This window comes from Erithacus rubecula (genome assembly GCF_903797595.1).
Source record: "Erithacus rubecula genome assembly, chromosome: 14".
NCBI classification, from domain to species: Eukaryota; Metazoa; Chordata; class Aves; order Passeriformes; family Muscicapidae; genus Erithacus; species Erithacus rubecula.
In genome coordinates, this window is record NC_136666.1 from 5,411,558 (window position 1) to 5,435,098 (window position 23,541).

Here is a 23,541-nt window from a genome sequence, read left to right on the forward strand (position 1 = left end):
GTGAAGGTTCTGTCACTTTGGCTTGCCTTGGAGTGGAAGGATTCTCTAAAATGTGTGGTCTGACGCAGTGGTGGCTGTGAAACCCCTCAGTAAAGGTGTGTTCCGTGTTCCCTGCCCAGGTTCGAGCTGATGCGCATGTGCTGGCAGTACAACCCGAAGATGAGACCCTCCTTCCTGGAAATCATCGGCAGCATCAAAGACGAGCTGGACCCAGCCTTCAAAGAGGTCTCCTTCTTCTACAGTGAAGAGAACAAGCCCCCGGACACAGAGGAGCTTGACCTGGAGACTGAAAACATGGAGAGCATTCCTTTAGACCCCTCCTCCACCCTGCAACCCAGCGAGAAGCACTCAGGACACAAGGCGGAGAACGGCCCGGGCGTGGTGGTGCTGCGGGCCAGCTTCGAGGAGCGGCAGCCGTACGCGCACATGAACGGCGGCCGCAAGAACGAGCGGGCGCTGCCGCTGCCCCAGTCCTCGGCCTGCTGATCCCGCAGCGGCACGCCAACACGGCTTTGGGGGAAGAGGAAAGGAAATCACAATATATTCAAAAGCCTACTGTACCTCAGTGGATCTTCAGAACTGCCATAGCTGCACTTGGGAGAACCCTTTTTTCAGTAAACAAGTTACCGTCTTTTTCTTTTTTTTTTTTTTTCAATATGCAAGCAGATGTTTGTTTCAGTCAAGGACTCCAGTCATGGGGCACACAGTTGGCCTTTTAAAACTCTTAATGTTAACACTTAATAGCAACAGAAAACTTGAGATCTGATGTCTCTCTCTCCTCTCTCCTCTCTCTTCTTTCTCTTTCTGTCTCTTTTTGCTTCATAATGGGAAACATATCTGCGTGCAAGTTCAACCGTACAGCACTTTTATCAGATCAAAGATACTGCAGGCCAGGTGGTTCCCGGTACCCCTGCAAGCACCTGCCTAACACTGTAGGTCTTTATAAAAAAAACCACAAATAAACAAAAAAACACAAACAAAAAAAAACAACAAAAAAACCACACATAAAAAAACCCTAAACTAAAAAAGACTGGATTTTTAATGTTGCTCTTTAATCTTTTTAGGAACATGTAAAAGAATAAAAAAAGGGCCATCATTCGTCCAAGGCTGTTACCATTTTCAACGCTGCCAAATTTTGCCAAAAAAAATGAACTCTTTGTTTGTTGTTTTCGTTTGGTTTTTTTTGTTTTGTTTTGTTTTTTTTTTTCTTTTGTAGTCATGGAAGGAGCACAGTAATCAACTGCTCTGTTCAAAACAGATCCTGACCAATATGTTCTACTCAGTCATGCACTGGTATTTAAAAGAAAAATTATAAAGTCAAATTGTCTAGATCTTTTTTTTTAAAACTGGACAAAATGTGATTTATTTTTTTTTCTTGTGATGGAGAAGATAAAAGGGATGGGATAAAGAACCAGCCCTCCCTCCACCCCTGTCCCCACCCCAGTGATTTCTGGACAAAACTGGCAGTGGTGAGCTAAACAAACATGTGCATTTTGTACAAAAAAAGTCAACCGCCTGCCAAAAATGAGTTATGAAAAACCTGACAATAAGCGGCCGAGATCTCCATCGTTGCAGCCTGCCTTCCTTCACAGGCTTGCCAGGAAAAAACACCTAGAAACTTAAATTGGAGAAGACAAAAAAAAGCAGTAACCGGATTCAAGTATATGATGCTTTGTTGACCTTTTCTCTTTATTATTAAGACTTCTCGAAGGGTCTTGCAGTTCTATGTTAGACCATGGATCATTTGCATACACATTGTCTTTTGTGTCACTTTTATAACTTTCTTACGGTTCAGATACTCATCTATATGTCTGTACAGAAAAAAGCTGCTATTTTTTTTGTTCTTTATCTTTGTGGATTTAATCTATGAAAACCTTCAGGTCTGCCCTCCTTCCCTTCCCTTCCACTTCAACAAATTTTCTTATGCTTTGTACTATAGTGTGTAACTTTTACTTCCTCCTTCCCAGTAACTGATACCTTTCATATGATTTGCCATGAACTGTTTAATGCCTTTTTATAAATACATTTCCTCCTTTTTTTTAATTTTTTTTTTAATTTTTTTTTCCCATTAGTTGTTTTACAACATCCTGGCTGTGTGGGCTACAGGGCTTTGGAGGGGGACAAGGAGAAAGAAGGGACACCCTGCACAGGAACACTCTGGCAGTGCTGTGGTGTGGTGTTTTTAAGCCCCAGTTTTCCTTCCTTCCCACTCACCTCTGCCCAGACAGCATGTGAGTCTCTTACAGTGCGAGGCGTGATACAAACTCAGGTCAGAAACAAAAGGTTAATTAACTATTTAGTACATTCTTGTTCAGTGTTTATATTCATTGTTGTACAAGGGTCCTGCCCCTCCTGCCCTCCCTGCTTGTTCTGGTCGTGGCACACATCCACCTGCCCATCCCCACACAGACACACACACACACACATATTCTTTTTAAATTATTAGTTGGGTACAACAGCAGACACCAGGCTTTTGGGTCACTGATCCTTAAAAAGATTCTTTTAACCCTTCTACCCTGTGAACAAGTGCCAGGTGCAGCTGGCAATGCCAGGCATTCCTAGGGTGGCTCCAGCCAGCCCCAGCTCTTCACCTTCCTGATGGGGAAGCCTTTGTGGGGGCACCTGGGCTGCACTTCCCTGCCCTGGTGAAGAAAACCACCCCCAGGTAAAGGGAAGCTCCCTTGGGGCTGGGGGGAGCTCAGGGCTGGCAGCTTGGCTGGCAAACAGTGAAGTGTTGGCAGCTATGGAAATCTGTACAAGTCCAAGCTTGTGGCTTAAATCACAGACCAAACCTCAGAACAAAAGAAGACGAGTGAGCTTGTTTGTTCAGTTGCAGAAGCCTTGGTGAGAGGGGAAGGAGGGGCTGTCAGGAAGTCGACACCCAAGGAGTGGTACCAGTTGCTCATCTTACCTTAGTTCCAGTCTAGGCCTTTGTTTAGCACTGATCCCACCAAACGATGGCAGGAAGAGGTGGTTCTGGGATGGAAATGTTCAAATCTTTCGAGTAAGAACAATGAGTTAAAGTATACTGATTGCTAGTTTTGACTGGAGATTTTTAAAAGTTTGTAGTGCTTTTTGCTTGTGTAGTTTAGGTCCCATTATCTTCTCTTGCCTCTGTCCCATAGTTATTTTTCCCTTTTGAAAATGAAAAAGACAAAAAAGTTAATTAAGAAGGTATTCTATGTAGGATTTTTTATTTATTTTTGTGATATCAGTTTAAATCACTGTAGAGACGCCCCATAATGAATTTAAATACTGAGATAAGGGTTTTAGAGTATGACAGGGGGACAGTTTTTGATTTTTTTTTTCAAACATTTATCTACCTCACTCTTATTTTTTTATATGTGTGTATATAAAAAAAATACATCTCACATTTCTCAGCAGCCAATAAATGCCGTTGATACTGGTAACCTCTCACTCCATATACCACATGCTCTAGGTTCTGGAGGGGAACAGTCACTGCCTGTCACAGAGTCACCTCAGAATATCTCCCTCAATTCCAAGGCGTTTCTCCCATTTTTTAAAAATCTGTTGTGAGGAGAAATCCAAGAGTTGTCTGACTTAGGGTTCTTTAAGGAAACACAGAGGCTTTTTAATGTGCTGTCACAGCAGCCCTTGAGTCAGCAGCTAATGTTAGGAAGAGTGGAAATGCAGCTGACCTGATATGGGAACTTCAAATTATGAGTATTTCCTGAAATCTGTTACAGAAATCAAATGTTTACAATGTTTGAAGGTCCAGAAGAAATACTAAAGGGAATGGTCTTTCTCTTTGTCCTGTAGAATGGACTAAGTCATTCCTGCCAGTTCTTGCTCAGATGTCACAAGCATCAAAAAGATATTTGGCTGAATCAGAACTCAAAATAAATTGGCTTAAATGGAATGGCATTGCTTTCCTGACCAAAACCTGTCACAGGCTGCCTGATGATAATACTACATCAACTATGCAGCTTTGGTCTTCACTGCTTCTGTTTGATGAGAGCACTGATTTTTTTTTTTTTTTTAATTATTTTTTTCCAAACTAATTGATTTCTTTTAATGTGCCAGTAAAAAGTCAGTTTCCTTTTCTTACCCTGTTTATATGCATTATAACTGTGGATTCTGATGGACCAGCCATCAAATTTTAACTGCCCTCTGACAGTGTGTAACTGGTTTAAAAGCACACAAGACTAACACGAGCTTGCCATCAACTTGCTGTATAAGGTTTCCTTTTTTCCAGCTCTGGCAGCTGTTCATGCAGGTGTTGGTTGTGGTATCTGAGTAATGTGGTGCTTGGCTACTTGGAGTTGTACCCAGCCTCTTGGATACACAGTGCTGTGGTTAATTACTGCAGTTTGTCTTTGGAGGGAGCATTTCTCCCTAGTCCTGAGAAACCAGCAAAATTGGAAATTTTCACTAGATTGGTTTGGTTTTCCATGTTTGATGATGTTCTAGTGACCTTTGGGTGCAGTGGCTGTTCCTCTCCCTTGCACATATTGATTATCACAACTGGAGATCCTCAGATCTTTCAGCTGGCTAGGAGGGTTTTGTTAAAACTGTCCAAGTTACTGGTTTGTAGAATTGTGTGTAGGTGGTTTTACAATGCATTAGGAAGAAACACTAGTGACGTAGCATCACGAGAAGCATTTCAAAAAGCACTTCAGTAGAAGACAGCCACGAGGCCTCACGTCCATGTGTGTGATGGCAGTCAGCTCTCCTGGACCAAACCACCTTCATGATACCATTGCATTCTGTGTTTGCAATTCAAGCTTAATTCCTGTTTTGTTCTGTTTGTTTCCATAGCTTTTTTTGTTGTGTTTTGTGCATTTTGAATAGCTTTATTCACATGGGTTTTTCATGCAGACTTCCCTTGGACAGTAAATCGAGTTGTTTGTGCATGTGAACAACTGAGAATTAATGTTGGCTTGATAGAGTCATAATATGGTTTGTAATGTTGTTCTTCCCTGAGACCACTGGCTTGTCTGGTATGGAAAATTTATTTAGAACTTCAGCTATGTTTGAATAAAGTTAAAGTAATCCAGTTTGTTTATAAATTAAACACAAAAGCCCACCCAGCCCTGAAAACCAGCATTTTGACGACTGGCAGCGAGATGTTTGGATGCAGTGGGATGAGGAGCTGGCGTCGCCGCGGGGAGCAGGGGCTGGGGCTGCAGGGCTGGGCTGTGGCTCTGTCCTGGCTGGCATTGCAGAGTGCCCGTGGCAGAGGAGGGGTTTGGTGGCAGGAACACGACTGCTGTGCAAACACAGCGTGCCACTCCATCAGGTGCTGCGTGGGGGAGGAGAAACCAGAGCACGGTGCAAGGTGTGGAGCCACCCTGAGGGATGCCCCTGCTCCTCCCAGCTGGTGCCAAGGGCTGTGTGGTTCCAGCTGCGGCCGCACTGATGCTGCTCTTGGTCTCTTAAAGCAAAGGAAAGAAAGCCCAGTTTGCCCAGGACGACTGGTGACCAGAGGGAGCTGCTGCCAGGCCCTCTGGGAACTGCTGAGGGGTGTTGGGTGCAATCAGAGTCTAAGTGAACAACACTCCTATTGTTGGTGTAACTCCATACATATATATCTATATATACATATATATATATCTGCATATGTATATCTATAATATAGATATATATCTATATTTAAACCCTTTTCATTCCATTAGTACGAGTAACACTTGTTTCCTGTTATTCTTATTTTGTTTGTCAATCGTGTATTCAATCACTGGGCTGAACAACAGTGGAGGAAGGTGCAAGGGATCCACTCCTTACTAACCAGTGATAAAGCCACATATTGCAACTTAACCCATGAGTAGATGTGCAGACAAGGATTGAAGAATGATGTGTAGAAACAACACGAGTGGCCAGGGGTGCTGAAGATACAGAACTCAAGTAGACAGGAGAGCTTTGAAGGACACCTCAGTTCAGGACTGGTTGCTTAGAGGTGGAGCAGCCTCTGTCATGGAGCAGCCGGGTCAGTCAGCACAGAGTTTGTGGGGAGTCACCTGAAACAGAGGACACAGCAGTGGGGACGTACAGAGACACAGGGCTTGGCAGAAGTTTGAGGTAGTACCCTGAGCTTAATCTGTGGGACAGCATCAGCGCTGAGGTGTCACAATTGTGACTGCTGGTACTTGCAGCTGAACCTCTGGACGTTGCAGCTGGAGCAGTAAATTCCGTGCCAGGAGCGTGACAGTGGTTGGTCATCAGCCTGTCCGGATCGGTCTCGCCTACAGTCGGTTCTGCAAGTACCTTAGGACTTCACTAGTTTGTGTGCGTGCATATGTGTGTGTGCTCATATATATTTTTTTGGGTATGCGTTCTGTTGATTAGTAACCATTAATTAGCATTTTCAATAGGGCTTTAAGTCCAGTAGATTACGGGTAGTCAGTTGACGAAGATCTGGTTTACAAGAACTAATTAAATGTTTCATTGCGTTTTGTAAGTACATAGAATAATTTTATAAAATGTTTGTAGTTTATAAATGCCTAAAATGTAATTTAAGGGCACTTTTCTGAGTGTGGGTGTGTCTGTCTGTGATCAGTTTTTCCATGGTACCAGTTACTAGTTAGCTTTACAATATGCCAAAAAGGAATCGCTGACTTGTCCAATTCATGGCTTGTCCCTCTCCCCTGTCCCGCCCAAGCTTTGTGACCCAGTATACAGCGAGTGAGTAAAGATGATGGGAAAATGTTCTGTATCTTCAGTATCCTGGTCTTCCAGAGCCCTCTGGTTGGGGTGGGATCATCTTACCTGGTCATTTCACTTTGCTGTCTGGGGCAGTTACCTTCATGGATGACAGGAACCTCACTGGTCGGAAACAGAGCGGGGTTTGCTGCTCCCCCGGCTCTGGGGCCTCGTGCTTGGAAGGATGTGACTGCGTCAGGGAAAGAGGGAAGGTGGTTTTGGTAATTGCTATTGAAGAACTCTTTGCAAATTTCTTATCACTTTAAATGCTTGTGTGCAGCCTCTAAAGCTGTTGAGCACCATTGGAAGCTTTGTTGAAATGAGCAAGGCAGGATCCCTATTTATTGTTATTTAAAAATCTTGAAGATCCAACCTCTCTGCTGTGGACAGGGACACCTTTCTCTTCTTCTGTTTTCTGAACCAGTGAGGTTTGAGATGAAAGGATTGGCCAGAGTTTGTCTACCTCTGGGACAAAAAACTAGAAAGTGCTAAGGAATGGATGCAGTTGCAAATACATTTTCCAATTTTTCTTGTTTAGATTTTTTTAAGAGAAAATTAAACAATAAAGTGGCCAATTTATTACGTAAAAAGACTTGCTGTGTATAAATTATTCCTAAAGAAATTCCTGTGTTTATATTAAAATGAATCAGTAGATAAAAAAAAAATTCAAAATGTTTTTGTATATTCTGTTGTAAGAATTTATTCCTGTTATTGCGATATACTCGGGATTCTTTACATTATGAAAAGAAGAAACTTTGTCTATTTTGAATGGCTGAAGCTAAGGCTCCTTTAGTTTCTCTTACTCTGCTTTTTTCTAGTAGTTTCAGTACTACATGATTTAAGTTAAATAAAAGAATTCTGTATGCATTTGCTTGTTTCTGATTTTGTTGCTCCTTATGCAAGGCAAGTACAGGTTAGAAAATTCAAGAGTAAAGCTGCTCTGGTTTTCCTCTGCCCTTTCTGGCTGTGTCTAATCGAGCTACTCTTAATAGGAGTCAGTACTGCCATTGCTTTGAAATCAAAAGCATTTTCATCTAGAGACACTGAGCTTTTGGATCCTTCATGGCTGAGATTTGAGCGGTTTTGCACAAGGCAGGTCCTGTGAATAAGGTGAGCATTGTTAGTTATTTTTTACCTGCAGAGCAATCCCCATGTGTGACATTCAGCCAGCCAGCACCTGTTTTTCAGCTCTCTGTAACACTGGAAAAGGCAGTGGCAAGAGAACAAGCATTATCTTGGTGTTTCCAGTTCTCAGACTCTTGGCATCAGCGTGTTGACTAAAACAAGGCTCAGTGGTGGCCTGAAGCCCCAGCAGCTGTCTGTGCTGTTTGCCTCTTGTCCTTTTTACTGATGGTGCTTGAGGAACAGGCTTTTGTTTCCCTCAAGAAATCCCAGGTGTCCAGATTAAGCTGCTGCTGTGCTGTTCCACTGAGTGATTTCATCTTGTCCTTGTGTCCTGGCAGCAGGACTTCAGAGGAGAGCGTGGATATTCCCTGTGTGCTGAGGGGCAGTGACCCTCTGTGGTACCCAACACTTATGCACAGAGCTGAGATGTGGGCGAGTCTGGGCCCGTGTTTTACAGTTTGGGATCTCCTTGGGTGCCTGTTCTGTAGGTAACCTCATGTGCCCTAACTCTCCCCACAGCACAGGGATTCAGGATTGCCTCTCTTGGGACAGATTAGCTGATGGATTTGCCTTTGGGCTGTCCTCTATGGAAGGACTATGGGGTTTTCCCTTGGGACAGGCACTGAGAATTTGGGGATGGTGGTTTTGGGTTGAAACTCAACAAGAACATTACAGATCCTGCTGGTTTCCAGTTTTCTCTGTACTCTGAAGTCCCTCTGGGTCAGAGCCTGTTGCTGATGTGGAAAGAAGCATCTACAGCAGGTCAGTAAGACAGAATTGCAAAACTTCACAAATCAGAAGTCCCAAGTGTTTTCTGGTTTCTCCCATACCACGTTTTTTGTGGGCTGAACTCTGGACTCAGGGACTGAGGGGGATTTCTGTTACATCCATCCCGTGCTGAGTTCTTACAGCTGTGAGCATCCATCTGGGGTCAGCAAGTCTTTATTGATGTCTTTGTAACCAACAGAACCAGGATTAAACAACTAAAATGTTTCAATCCAGTTTCACACTTTCTGAAATCTGAACAACTTTATTGTTGGTAATATGAACCACCAATCATTTGGTTTTTTCCCCTCAAGCCATTTCTAAGAGATACAAACGGTTGGTTGGGTTTTGCAAGGAAATTTCATTGAAAGTAACATGGGCTATAAAATCCTTTGTGTGGGGGTTTTAAATAATCTTTAGATCTGCTTCATTTAAGAGGTAAGGAATCACATTCTAAGAAATCATCATTTTTTCCCTCTGTGATGCATCTCTCTTTGTTCCCCACACTGTTCTAACATTGCTAAGATAATGGTCTGTAATGCTTTTCCTAGAAATTCTGCTGTTACCGACTCAGATAATGGAGGGACGTGGATGAAAGCAGCTCTTCCATTGCCGTAATACAGAGAAGTGTAGTAGGTGTAATCACAGATGTACCTGCAATATTAAGAGCAAAGCAAAACCAGAAACCTGAAGTAAGGCTCAGTAAACCTTGATTAAATTTAAATATTCTAAGCAGCCAAACCAGATCTGGTTTATGGAATTATTAAGAATATATTTGCTTAGTGAATAAAGGAAATACTGAAATAAACCAAGTTTGAGAAACAAATGTTGCTTATCTGATGGTTTGGTTTCTCAGACACCCACCCACAAAGAACTTTAAATAAAAAATAAAATCACAAGACAAACATTCTTGTGGGGTGGGAAAGGTAACACACCCTGCTGAAAAATACAACCATGTAACACAGTTTTTGTCTAAGTCATAAAATCTCCCTGTCTGAAGGGATTTTTCTTATCATTCCACCTTTTAAAATTCAGGTGTAAATCTTGAATTTAAGGACCAGTATTAGCTGAGTTTTATTTAAAATAAAATAAAAGTTACTGTTTTGTTTTCCTTTCCAGTGATGACTAGCATAGTAGAAAATTGCTTCAGTGCTACTGGAACACATGATGAGATCACAGGCCTGGTTCTAACAGTACCTGTGATTGTTGTTCTGCACTGTATCTATTTACATTTTTTATCCCTCCAGTTGAAAAAAACAGATTAAATCTGCTACTAGTCAGTATTGCTTTCAGACTGTCTTAATAGCTGAGATTTACTGGAGTTGCTCATCACAGGGTGTGCTATGTTGGAACTTGTTTCTTTTGGAATTTACAAATCTATGGAAAAATATCTACCGGCTGTAGTTTTTCATGAAGGCTGCTTTACATAAAATTTAAATTCATCCCAATTTCATACTTATGCCCCTCTGAAGACTTTGCTTTGGAGTGATTTTGGTTGGAGGAGAGGTCATGGCAAAGATCCTCCAGGGATAAGTGAACTGGTTGAGTTGTTTCCCTGATAGGTGATGTTTACCTTCCTGCATCTCTGGAAAGGATGATATCAATCCCTTCCACTGAGATGTTTTTCCAGAGAGTCTTCATATTAATTGTAGATTCAATCTTTTCTGGGCCATGTAGCACACAGCAGGCACCTTCTGGGTGAAAGCCACAAGCATCCCTCTCCTGGTAGCCTTTGTTCTTCCCACACTGCTCCAGGATGATGAGCGCTGTGGCAGATGAAGCCAGCCCAACGTGAACTGTAAGCTGCTTTTTCCCACCAGAGTGAACAACAGGAAATTATAAATGAGACCTGTTTTTTAAAAACATGTGATGCAAAAGTGCCAAGCATTATGTGAATTACTGGCTTCAAGGTGGGGGGAAGTTTTGCTTGTGTCTAAAGAAAACTGTGATAAGGGATTATAAAGAGAACCAGATTAGGCCATAGTTTTTGTTGTGTCATGTCAGGACTGCAGGGCTGCAGTACCTTTTTTGCAGTTTATGGTAGATATTTTCCTTTCCTTTGTTCAGCATCAGTTATGTGTTTAATTGGCACAGGGTTAAACCAGCATGCTAATTAGTGTGTGCTCTGAATTTCAGCTTGGAACCTTGATCACAGTTTCAATAGTCACTTTCCGGAGTTGTTTGATGTTTTGCAATACTCTCTTGGAGATTTTTTTCATTGTATTCAGGGGAGGGGAGGAAATTGTGTAACTTCATTACCCACCAGTGGCTGAAGGGTTGTCCATATCTTGCAGACTTGCTCCTTTGCTTTTTGGTAAACCACTGGCAGCTGCAAGATCCGGAGATCAATGTTTTCACCAAGGCCTCTCTTGGACAGCTCCTGTGTTTACAAAAAAGCCACTGAGGACTTGAAGGAATATTGGATTTCTGACTGTGATAAAGCAACTGGGCTGATTCAACTGAGAAAACACCTGAAAGAGCAATGCCTTAGCCCATGGTTCCTGAACACTGGTCTGCAGTGAGATTTGTTTTGTGGTTGCTCCCTCTCTTTTAACAGGAAGAGACTAAAATGTGCTAAACAGTTTCCTAATGTCACGTCTGTGCGTGTGGAGCCATTGTTGTGTTTTCCAAGGAGATGTTCAGTCTCCAGTGGGTGGGAGGGGTTATTGCTTTGGAAGTGGTCCCTGGGGAACCATGAGACAGCATCTCACAGAAAAGCTCCACTCTTGAAAGCATCTGAAAAGGCTTTGCTGTAGATAAGAGCTGTTTCTGTGAAAGATCTGGTAGAAAAACTGCACTGCCAAGGGACAAAACCAAGGAGAATTCACCTTAGATGTGACTTTTTCACTCCAGGTGCTCAAGATCTGCTGGCTTGACCAGGTCCAGGTAAGCTGTGCTGAAGGTCACTGTCAACACGAGAAAGTCATATTCAGAATGAGTTTAATTTATTTTTTCATCTAGAATGTTTCTCTAGTAGAAGGAAATGTCACTGAGATGTTTACTTCTCTGTCAATTATGTACAGTTGGATTTCCACACAGGACCAATTTTCCCAAAGAAAAAATATGCCCAGTATTGAGTGAATGGAGTAAAGGCACCCTTCAAAGCAACATGTAGGTCAGGTGGTTGGAAGATGGTTTGGAGAATAAATGCCACATGGAAGTGACTTGTCAGTGGAACAGGGTGAACAAACAGGGCATAGGATTCGGCAGAAGGTAAGCAGCTGCAGTGGCAGAATGCAGAAGGAATTCATCTGAGGTGGAAAGCTTTGTTCCAGAAAAGTAGCATGGTGATTGAAAATCCCATTTGAGTAAACCACTACCAAAGGATGGTACAGGTTAAGTTTTTAAGAGGGCACAGGCAAAAGTGGAGGTGTCTGATTAGCCCGAGAGACCTGTAACTGTATTCAGTGTCATTGTCTCCTCAGGTTTTTGTTTCTCAGAGTTCCCATGAGGATGAGGCCCACAGTTCTGGGAAATTTGCCCCTCAACACTTGCTTCCTATATAAACTGTTCCAGTTTTCTTGTCAGCGGAAGCATTGATTAGCTGTGCTCAATAAACTATTTGACACAAGCAAGGAAACAATGCCTGCAGGGAAGCAAACACATTTGGAGAACAGTGCCAGCCTTTTTTCCTGTGGGCGCTGACAGTCTTTGAGAGCCCATTGCATCATCTCGCTGAAGAATGCTGTACTGTGCCTCAGCCTCCACACAAGAAAACCCCAGCTGGTTCACAATTAGCATTTTCTTTTCCAAAGCATTTTTAATTTTTACATTTAATGAGATTCTTTCTTTTAAATGATAAGGCTTAGAGGACTCAACTACCCCTGACTTTGGTGCAGAGTGTGGAGACCCCAAGCCAGCTGTAATGCTGTTCTGCTCTCGTGCTCTCTGGGTTGAGACATTCTGTTGTCACCAGCTGTCATGGCAGAAACACACAGAAATACTTTTGTGCAGGACTAAACTGAAGCTGGTCAATAGCAAATGGCTGAGAATTTGTGTCAAAGGAAGATGATTCTCTATGTCCTAAGTAATTTCAGTGTGTTGTCAACAATATGTATTACTGTGTTGTCTAACAATCCCAGCCATGGGCTTACCCCATTAGACCAGACGTTGTGTAAACATGGAGCCAAAAAAAAAAGGTTGTTCCTTGTCTCAGCCTTAACCAGAACCAATTTTGCATTTAAGGTGGGAGGCTGAAGATGGTTAGAGGAGAGTAACTGCACCTGGAAACTAGAGCTCACACTGGTGAGTGAATTCAGTAAACAGCTGCCTGTCTTTTGTAGCTGAAACAGGAAATTTCAAAGGAGGAGAAAAGTTTTGGAGGACTGTTTTGTAGGAAAAGTGGTTTGAAAGAGCCGCTTTTTGGGAAGTTCTTCTAGAAGGGAGAAGAAATCCAGCATTACCAGCTGCTGACCTTGAGCTGTTGTGAGCTGTGGTCATAGTCCTGGTCCACTGGTGTTCTGGCTGAAAGAGAAGTGATTTGCACAGCACTGTGCTCAGGCTGGTGCAGGAAGCACTGTGTTGGAAATAGCCTGAACTTCTGGAAAACATCACTGATTTTGCCTGAGTTCTCACTGATTTGTGTTGCTGGGAAGGTGGCAGTGTGTTAATTTTGTGAACTGCTTGTGTTGGTGCAGAAAGGAAAGCAGGTGGTTTCGGTTGCCCCAGCCAGACTTCAAATACATTGCAAACCAAGGTGTTTTTGTGTGGCTGGTTAGTGGGGTTTTGTTTATGTGTTTGGTTTGGGATTTTGGTTGTTTTAAGTTGTTGGATTTTTTTTTTTTCTCATCCTGTAGATAACCTTCTTAAAACTTCAGGGATGTAAGAAAGTTCCAAAGCAGATATGAAGGCACTAAATAGCAATGTCTTAGTTTCACAGATGATGAAACTAAAGCAGAGAGGGAGACAGACAGATTAAATGACAGATTTCCAAAGACCACATGGTCAGTGGCAGGATGAAAAACTGCACTGGGAGATCTGATCCTCATCTCCTGATAGCAAACATAGTTCCCAGAAGCAGTTGGAAATGTGACCTGTTCTTGCACTAACAGTTTAATTACTATGAATGTTGTCACTCAACTTACATTTGTGCCCTATTAACTGGGGACTTTGACCTTGATGGTGGAGTGCCCTGATAGGTTATTCTGCTGCCAAGCTGCAGACAGGACTTGCTGGAGGAGACACAGCAACAGGGTTGGATCAAGGGTTATTAGGTGGGATCATCAATGGAATAAACAAATGAAGGGATCTGGGATTCTGAAGGTCCCATGTGGTGTTGCAGCACTAACACATCATGGTAACTCAGTGTGATCTGTCAGCAAATGCAGAGTAAATACATGTAAACACCATTCTCCATTTAGTGAGAATGTCCTGCACTTCTGGAGTTAAAAGTGTTGCTGGCAGAGCTTTTGTGCATATTTCATGAGGGTATTTCAGGTGAATGAAGTTATGATAACCATGAAAAACTTAGTGAGACATGTTTCTAAAAGATAAGCTGTCTTTCTAGTGCTAGACGACCATGCTGGGCCAGGTGATGGTGTCTATAAGAGCCCTGAAGCTTTTCTCCATGACCTTGAATTGCCAGGTTTGTCTGTGCTTTTGGGTCCATTTGATCCCCTTTTCCCTGAACACTTGAGGGGTACCTGCTGAGGAACAAAAACTCCATGGATGAAGAATGCAATGCTGATGAATGCCTTGTGTAAGAGTCTGTCATGAGAACTTGGGTCTTGCAAAAACTATGGGGTATTCCTCACACTCTTGGAAAATTGGATCTTCATATTCTTGAAGATGAAATTCAGAACAAATATCTTTTTAAACCAGTTGATATGGAGTTTTGTAGTTTTACTCACAGTTATCATTAGATTCCTGAGGGCTTCAAGGGAAATTGGCTTATTCACCAAAAAAGCTGTAGTAGTAAGTAGTTAATTTGTAAGAGAAATAATATTTTTCTGTGTGCCCAGTGAAGACATAGAAGGGATGTGGCTATTGAAATGGGCTGTGTGCTCACTGGATCAATCTCTGATCCTCCCTACAGCAAGAAGAGAGGTCCAGGAGCAGAGCTGATCCTATCAGCAGCATCTTGTGGAGGAGCTTAAGGAAGCAGTTGTGAGTAAGAGCAAGTATTGCTCACAGAAGGGCAGCCATAATTCTTTGGCAAAGGATCCATTTCAAAAGAATGGAGAGTGAGGCTATGCTTTGGAATTAGGACACTGGGACTGTTAAATATATTTTTACAGGATTTCAGATGCTTTTGGTATGAGGACCCTTCTGGGATGTGAACTTTTAAGACTCTGTGTATCAGCATTACATCATCACTGAGGGTGCCATGGTATCCAGGCTTTTGATAAGCACCTACTTCATTTTGGGGTAATAATTGGGACAGTTCTGGGTAATGCTACAAAGGTATTAAGCCTGACCAGTCATATTTAGTAGGTCTGTTCTGGCTTCTCAGCACGTTCCTGAGGATGAATTTGAGTGCACACTCGCATGGTTCACAGCAAAGAGACTTGGCAGGAGGGTTTTATGTCACCCCAGTGATCCATGCAGGTGCCCCAAGCCAAGACAGGATTACTTCCAGATGCAAATATTAAATTTTGCTATCTTTAATATATGTGCATAAGCTTCCTGAAGATCATAGGGCTACTCCTATGAATGATGCCAATGGAACAATACTATGAGATTGCTATTCACTGTGGAGAAGCCTATCGAAATTCAAAGTACTTCCAGATTTGCAGCAAATTTCTCTGAATTAACCACCTTTACCAGGGAGCAGGAAATCAAAGCTGCATCCCCAGTCTGAATACAAATTAATTCCACATAGAGGGTGCCACATCAGAGAGAAATGGATTTGCTCTCCTCCATGCACAAGGACTGACATCTGTTTTGTTATGGAATGCTGTGGCCCTTATGTAACTCCCTGGCATAGCCAGCTCATGGCATTGTTACAGAAAACTCATCCCATCCATCGGTGCGTTCTCGCCCGAGGCTGTTTTGCTTGCAGATAAAGAACATGCTCTATTTTCAGCCAGAAGAGGATGATCTTGCACCCAAAATTAGAACCAATAGGAATCAGGAAATAATGAGCAAGAACACTGTCAACTGACAAATATTTGTGGTTTAGGGCACATGTCAAGTTGGAGTTTAGATAATTTATGGGTCTCCTGTCATGACTGGGGTGTGGAAAGGTATCACAGGATTTTTGTTTCTTGTTAGCCTACAGGGATAACATCCCACATGACTTGGAAGGGGCAATAGATTTATTCTACCAAACACCAAGCTGCACTCAGCATTCTTCACCCAACAAAGCTAGAATAGAAAAGATGTATGTTTTGGTGGAATTGCTATAGTTTTGGTCTTTGGAAAAATATTGTTTTTCAATCCTTGTTTTTCAATCATCTTGTCTTGATTGCTCTTCATTTCCAAAACAGATATTCAGTAGCTGTCACCAAAATTTGTACAATGGTTATAGTCCTGTACAGCCACCACCTTTCTGTCATTACTCATACTTTCCCATAGCTGACTTTCTCATTTCAGTGTCCAAAATAATTAAAAAATGTATGGACATGTTTCAGTTTTCATAATAGAACACAGTCTCCTTGGTTTGTTTTACATGTCCTGCTTTCTATTTCACCAGTATTATTTCTAATTTCTTGTACATTTTGGACCTATGCTCCAATTTAATTTTAATACTTTGACTATTCCCCCACTAGTTTCAGATTTCCTTGTGTAACCTTCTATCTACCTTGGGATTGCTAAAATCTTATGTGAAAGACCCTCTCACAATAACTCTTTTCCTAGGTACATTATGAGAGTAACTGAACTCCAGGAAAGGCTGTTGTCAGTGACAGGGAGAATGAATCAGCTGTTGCTGAAAGCCAGGTATCCAAACCATGTCTCTGTATCCCCCAGCTAAATTTGTTCTAATACACAGATTTAGGAAACAGGCAGGAATTTTCAAGACTGCATCTGATACTTGTTACTGCCAGTCAAAGTGTATGGAGGAAAAAACCCCTCTGAATGATCTTTTTTTTTCAATTTAACTGTAGACTTCACTGTCATTGTAAAAAGCCAAAGCTGAAATGTGAACTCACACTTAGAACTGGCACAGTTTAGGTTCTGTGTTTCTGAAGCAGGCACTGAGAACTCAATAGGCTACACTTGTGAGAAGCAAATACCTCACACAGGATAAAATGAACTGTGGTAGGAGAGATGGTCAATTTACTGAAGACAGACATAACCTATGGCATATGCAATACTTGCAGAGAAGACACCATGAGCAAAAATAAATTTTAAAATAAAGAATAATATTTTGAAGTGCTTAAAAGCACCAAAAAGAATGCAAGTAAAATAATCATTGACTTCATTATCCTCTTTGTTCCACGTTGGGTGTCTGCTCCATGAGGCATAACTCTCTTTAATGAGTCATGAAAAGGGAATGGAAAGCCTAAAATCAGTTTGTGTTGGGATGTCTAAAAAATAAAATGCCTCCCTCCTTTTTTTTATACCTACCTTCACTGCTTCCCAGCTAGAATTAACGAGGTAGTGTCTGAAGGGACCAAAACCTGAAAAGAAAGAAAGCAAGCTGGTTTTAACCTGTGCTTACTCTGCAATTGCAGATTAGGTGCTGATGTGTGCACACACATATTTGATCTTTATCTTCCTATTTTTGGTTATGGAGGCTGAGTTTTTTAGATAGGATTTAGCTTTTATAACACTTTAGGGAATAGTATTTTCCATTTGTAAATTCACTGATAAAAGAACTAATCCTGCAATCTTCATTCATGTCAAGGCTTTCTTATGAGAGAGCCTTAACTGGAGCTGGTTAAATTTAGTGGAACCAATAGGACAGATCACATAAATGATGATTTTGGGGAAGGATCATCATCCATAGAAATGCCACTACTAAAAGCTATGGTATTAAAAGGCATTAAATACTCCTGGGTCACAGTTAATGTATCATTCTTATTGTTAAAGCTCATGAAGATGAAGATATGCATATTTAATGAAAATGTTTGAAAGAGTAAAAAATATTTAATTTGTGATTTATTTTAATTGCAAGTAATGAAAATTTACAGTTGTCTATCTGGGAAAATGTGCTTTTTGTGATTCTAGGAAAAATGTCTTACTTCACTTTTTCCCCCAGGAAAAGAGAGGAGAAAAGGGGAAAGAACACTTTGAATCCAAAGTATTGCATTCAATTTTATACTTTTTTTTTTTTTTTTTTTTTTTTTTTTTTTTTTTTTTTTTGTGAAAGGATTTTTTTTTTTTAAATAAAAAGGGAAAAGACCTAATTTCGAGCAGATGGGCATTTTGTCATTAAAACGTTTGTTGGAAAACTCCCACTGTCTTTATTAATCTCAATTAGTGTTCTCAATCCAAAGTGTTGCCAAGTCCTAGATATTGGGTGTCAGGAAAATGAGTTTGTGAAATGGTTTTAATGCTATAACTCTTAAATATTTAAAATCCTTAAATGGACAAGTAAATACTTGACAGCAGATGATTGCCATTTTGCACAGTGAAAGCTACTTGTATGCAGAGACAATTAAGCCTAAATGCAGACTTGTGACAGCTTAATTAGTGCTAGACTTTAAGCATTTCTTAATTTGCTAATATTTATTTCATAACTGCTCCATCTTTTCTCTTTAATGTTATGAAAAGCTTATATTTTTGACAATATTTTCCCCAGGTTTGAGCTTCTCCTATGGTGAGGGAACAAATGGTGCTCATTTCATATTTTCAGGAAACACAAAATCCCATTAGTCCCATTCTGCTTTGAGAGCAAATTTCGGGTGGCACCTGCTCAGTTTTGGAGCTGTAGTTGTACAAGTTTTGGTATCTGTGTGAGCAGAACTGCAGAATTATAATAATGTTATTAAGTAGCTCACAATGAAACACTTGTGTCAGTGGTGGCCCTAAGAAACTACTGCTTAAAATTGCTATGAAAAATGATTAAATGTATGAGAGTTCTACTGCAATACCTGCAGCAATGTGGAGAGCTAACTGGCTGAATGTTTCTGGGCTCCATATAATAAACTGGGCTCCCTGCCAGCAGGTTTATATTCTGAGCAGGTGAAAATGTGACAGAGACATGCTGTGATAATCTCTGTAGTAGATTGAAGATGCACATGTGTCTTAACTAGTCTAAAGCTTTTTGACCAAGGAGATTTCTGGACATAAATGGTGATCTAAAGGGAGGAAAAAACTAACAGGGTGCTAAGAAGTGTTCCCAAGGGTATGTGCCATAAATATCATAGGAGAGAACCAGACTGTCAGCCTTTTAGGAGGTTAGCAAAAACCTCTTGCCCTCTCCTGCACTCCCATCCAGCTCATCTGTAGTTACGTCTGGAGCAAGCCAGACTAGTTCTGCCCATCTTGCAGCTATTAAAAAAAAAAAAAAAGTGTTTAATTGAAAACAGCAAGATGCAAATCTCTTTGATGTAGCTTCACCCTCATTCCTATATCCTCAGATGACCTGCAGTGGAAAATTATCCAGCAACTCACATGTCAAGATATGTGTAATGATTGCCCTCAGATGAGCCAGTGGCAACAAGAGGAACAGTGAGCAGCAGCATTCCTTAGGAGCTTTAACCTTTTAAAGCTCAGCACTCTCTGAGCTGGTGGTTCTGCCTCTGTGATGCTGCATTAGTTGAAGCCAGCAAGAGAAATTCCAAATTTGGTCCCTTGTGCTGCATGTTCAGGCATGTTCCTTTGGTATATTTAAATGGAATGGTTTAGTTTAGCAGTGATGAGGCAGCATCTCCTGTTTAAAAGTCCCTTACCTTGCCATGAAACTGAGCCCCTGAAAGTTGCCATGCGCTGCTCTAATTCTGGACACTGACTGTATGACATTGTGATGCAACCTGGTTTTCTTGCTTCAGAGCTTCCTTGGGTAAGCTTTATCTAATAGTAGCCCACACTGCCTTGAGCTATGTGGTTTGGATCAGAGAGAATGTCAACAAAGATTAAAACATGGAGAGAATGAACAACAAACCAAACTGGATGGCACTAAAGAGGGCAGACTGCAGTCTGTTTCCTCTGACATGCATCTGATTTTTCTTAGGAAGGCACAGCAAGTTATTTTCCATTTAGAAATGTTAGTATGACCATTTGCTACTATTTTTCCCTCCAGGAAACTCTTTATGACAAAGATCAAGCATGTGTGCATACCATCTCTGACTCAAAGAATAAAATAAAGATCTCACCAGTCACCACCACAGTGTTGGAATTTGAATCCATGAAATCTATGCTCCAGAAGGTGGAATCTTCTTGTCTTTCACTTCCAAACAGCATTATAATTCAGGTATCTGTGGCAAACTTCATTTGGGGCACCTTTTTTCTTCCATCTGTGATGAGACTGACTTCACATGACAGGGATGATTGTGACTCATGTAACTTTTAAAGCAAAAATTATTACGTCTCTATTAAAGATAGAAGTCTGACTGACTGGCTGACTGGGACTGCCCCAAACTCTTTCCTTTCCCAGGCATGGAGTATTTTAGGAGGAAAAGCTTAAAGAAATTTCTTTCAAAATATCCACCAATATTTTTTATTGCTTGTTTATATGCAAGTAAACAGAAAATTAATTGAATCAGTTTGATAATATCTCTTTGGGTATTCTGTTTTTAGCAGTTGTAACTCACTTTAATGGTGGAGAATGACAACTACAAAAACTTATCTCTTCATTTCCACTGTTCTTGGACTGTTTTTTACTAACTTAAGCTCAGGGGTAACTTTGCTGTTCCTCTTCACAGCACTTAATCTGATTTACTACTCTTGATCTTTATCATAGGCTTGTTATGAAAGAGTCCAAGCATTGTACACTTTTCAAACCAAACACCAACAAACAAACACCAACAGGAAAATGTGTGTATTTGCTAACCCAAAACATATCCTTTAACAGGCAACATGTTAGAAAATCTCACTCCAACTTGCAAGGTCAGAGGAACTCTAGAAGCTGGGTTGTAGCTTGCTGAAACTGGTGAGTTTAATAGCTGGTCTGTCTTCATTAAAGTGGAGCCTGAGAGCCAATGGGGGGGGCCTGAAATCAAAACATATGCACATTGTCACTGCCCAAAACAAAAGCATATGCAAGTTCTCTAGGGAATTATAACTATGTGGGCAGAGGGTTTCACTGGGTCTTGTTTTGAGTAGGAAGTGTATGTGTGTGTGTGTGTGAGAGAGAGAGAGGGAGGGGAGAAATAAGCTAAGAATAGAAAGCTACTATATTATCTCAAGAGAGCTGATAATTGTGAGACCTTAGGGAAAAAAAGAAAAATCTCTGAAGAAATGCCTTGGGTTGGGTGGTGGCTGAATGAGGTTTGGAGCTACGACCTGTGTCTGTCATTGAAATTGTCCTGTGCTGAGACACAAAGAAATGTGTGGCTTCTCTTTATTTAAAAGACTGATTCCACCATCCACTTCTTCCCGACTAGCACAACTTGTAGACTTAAATTTTGCTGGCTGATGGGGCTGAAGGAGCTTCTAATACAGGAAACAGCACTTTCTGCAGCTTTAAGTAAGGTGAAATCTGCTACTGGCAGCACTGAATGACTTTTAAAATCCTACAGTCCTTCATACTCCTATGTCAATTAAGATTTTGATCCATTAATTTTTCTGCTTGACCAGTCATTAAAACACTTCTTATGATTCTGAACAGGGCAATGACTTATCAGTCTTCTTATAGATATTTTTGATTTGTGCTGTTTTTTTTCCTTTAGAAAAATCTAAGTACAGGGTGGTCTGATGAACAAAGAATTTGTAAGGAATAAGGCAATATTTAAAGTCTACAGTTGCTTAATTAATTTCCAGAGTGAGAATTTCTATTTTCTTTGGGATGTGAGAGCTGCTTTATACATATATATATATATATGAAGGGTATTGCTTGAATGCTGTAAAATATAAGGTATTTCATTAGATATTCTTCCAGAGGAGAGATAAAAGTCTGTTACTTCCATGCACTCTGAAACAACTGATATAATCTGTTTGGAATGTAGTACTAGTTTTTAAAGTTTTCACAGCTGGCAAAAGGGAGTAGAAAAAAAATAGAGTAGCAAAGATTAATTCACTAAGCCTTTATGAAGAAGCTGATAGAATTTTGGAGGGTGGGGAGAAGCATTGTCTTCAATAGATAAGTTAGTCCCTTTTCCTAAGCAGATGTTTGCTGAATTGGAAATAAAGATTCTGAGGCTTTTCCAGTGTTGGTAAGTGCTTGTACAAGTGTGGGAGGGATGCTAGTGGTTTAAATAAACCAGGAATTTGACAGAGACCACTGAAATTAGTTTTTGCAGTGATTTAATTGATTGCTGTGTTTCCCAAGCTTTGGGTGCATGGTAGTAAACTTGGAGGATTAATGCATTTATTACAGATGTGCCACACAGTTAAAAAAAAAAGAATTGAAATTTTTGAATTAGGCCTGACTCAGAAATTATTCAGAAATGAAATCTTTTCTTTCCTCTAACATTTCTTCAGCTGAAGTTGAAGCAACTCTTGAAGTTTTTATTAAAGTATTATTGTAGCTTTAATATTAGCACTCCCATGTGTATCTGTGCCCAAAACAATGGATTGAAGGTCACTGGATATTTGAGGTCTGTGTGAATTAATCTCCCCATCCATAATTAAGAATCCAAGTCCTTGCTATCTGAAGGCAAGTGACAGACAGAGCTGACTCAGCTAAACACTGGTTGTTTTTCTTCTTGCCACACATGGATATGATTGGCAAGGAACTCATCTTGAGGTAGAGAAGAAATGGAAGCAACTCAACTATGAAAATCCTGGTTATCACCTTGAATGTTTTTCTGCACAGTTGTCTGATACTTTCAAAAATTGTTTGAATTGCTGAGTAAGAGAAAAAAATATATTTTCTGCAAGTGCATTCTGACCACACTGCAGAGCCGGCAGCACACTGCTTGAGTAGCTTTTTAGTAGATGGCAAGAAGAACAGAATATGGCCCTTCATTTAGAAACAGCTCTTTAATTTTTATCTCTTTTATTATTACTTATATATTTTTTTTTATTTCTTGTTATTGGCAGGCACTGACCAGTGTTTTAAACTGTGAAATGGAAGTGTTTAATATATTCCAATTTTTATCTCAACTGTTCAACACTTAATGAGAGAAGGGAGAAATCAAGCTGTTATGCTATTTAACACTAAACTATAATGGGACTTTAAATAGAAATTTCAGGCTCTAACATTCCATATTTCTTTTCCATTCTAATAAAAATAAATGGTCCTCAGGAAGGACTGAAGCTGGTCATTATGTAGATAGAAAGCAATGTCACAAAAGAGGGGATACAAACATTTCAGTGCAAAGCTCACTGTTCCTTGTGGAATGAGGCCTTTTCTACAACAAAATCCATAGAAATGGTAAATGGAAAAATATAATGGCAGTTTCACTCAGGGTTTTTTTTGGCAGAGACACACTTCACTAGACCAGGTTGCTCCAAACCCCATCCAACCTGGCCCTGAACATTTCCAGGGATGGGGCAGTCACAGATTCTCTGGGCAAGCTGTGCCAATGTCTGGTTTTGGACAGAATTTGTCACGTATTTTATGTTGTTTGATGATTTCTTTTAGCTCTAGCAACTGAATCCATTGAATCTATTGCTCAGCACTGATGGAAAAAATTGCAACTGAATATGAGTTGAATGTAGCCAAATTGCTCAGTGGCTGTTACAATATCAGTTCTGGTCTTCTTGCAGCATTATCAAAACTAATGGCTGTGTATGTAATGGACAGGTTTTTTAATTCAATTTTTTGTTTATAAAGTATGTATGTATGTATGAAGGCTTCCTTGAGTCACCTCCTGAATTCTACTTTTAATTTTGACAACTGTGTATTGCTTTTAGCTCCTGTACATCAGTTTCATGGTTTGTGGTCATGAATGGCAGGCATGCCTAGGTTTTCCAAAAACCTCTTTCAGTTTAACAGTGGTCACTGCAGAACGCTATAAAAATATTACTTTTGTGCATATTTCCCCCTCTTAAACCTTCTGCCTC

At 40.6% G+C, this 23,541-nt stretch overlaps 2 protein-coding genes across 5 annotated transcripts in view; one reads left to right on the forward strand and one right to left on the reverse strand.

The window, feature by feature from the left end:
* Nucleotides 1–7,524, forward strand: part of IGF1R (insulin like growth factor 1 receptor) — a 172,338-nt gene extending 164,814 nt beyond the window's left edge. For all 4 annotated transcript variants that reach the window (XM_079318207.1, XM_079318208.1, XM_079318209.1 and 1 more), the window contains one exon: nucleotides 120–7,524. In XM_079318207.1, the coding sequence (XP_079174333.1) occupies nucleotides 120–486 (367 nt within the window). In that variant the 3' untranslated portion in view covers nucleotides 487–7,524. The remainder of the gene's footprint in view (nucleotides 1–119) is intronic.
* Nucleotides 7,525–8,829: 1,305 nt separating this feature from the next.
* PGPEP1L (pyroglutamyl-peptidase I like) lies at nucleotides 8,830–20,483 on the reverse strand. The gene is made up of 6 exons (XM_079318213.1): nucleotides 20,426–20,483; nucleotides 19,749–19,938; nucleotides 17,056–17,108; nucleotides 10,811–10,927; nucleotides 10,121–10,350; nucleotides 8,830–9,201 (listed from the first exon to the last, which is right to left on the reverse strand). The coding sequence occupies exons 2-6, from the start codon at nucleotides 19,834–19,836 to the stop codon at nucleotides 9,012–9,014; spliced, it is 678 nt and encodes a 225-aa protein (XP_079174339.1). The 5' UTR covers nucleotides 19,837–19,938; nucleotides 20,426–20,483; the 3' UTR covers nucleotides 8,830–9,011.
* Between the last annotated feature and the right edge of the window lie 3,058 nt (nucleotides 20,484–23,541).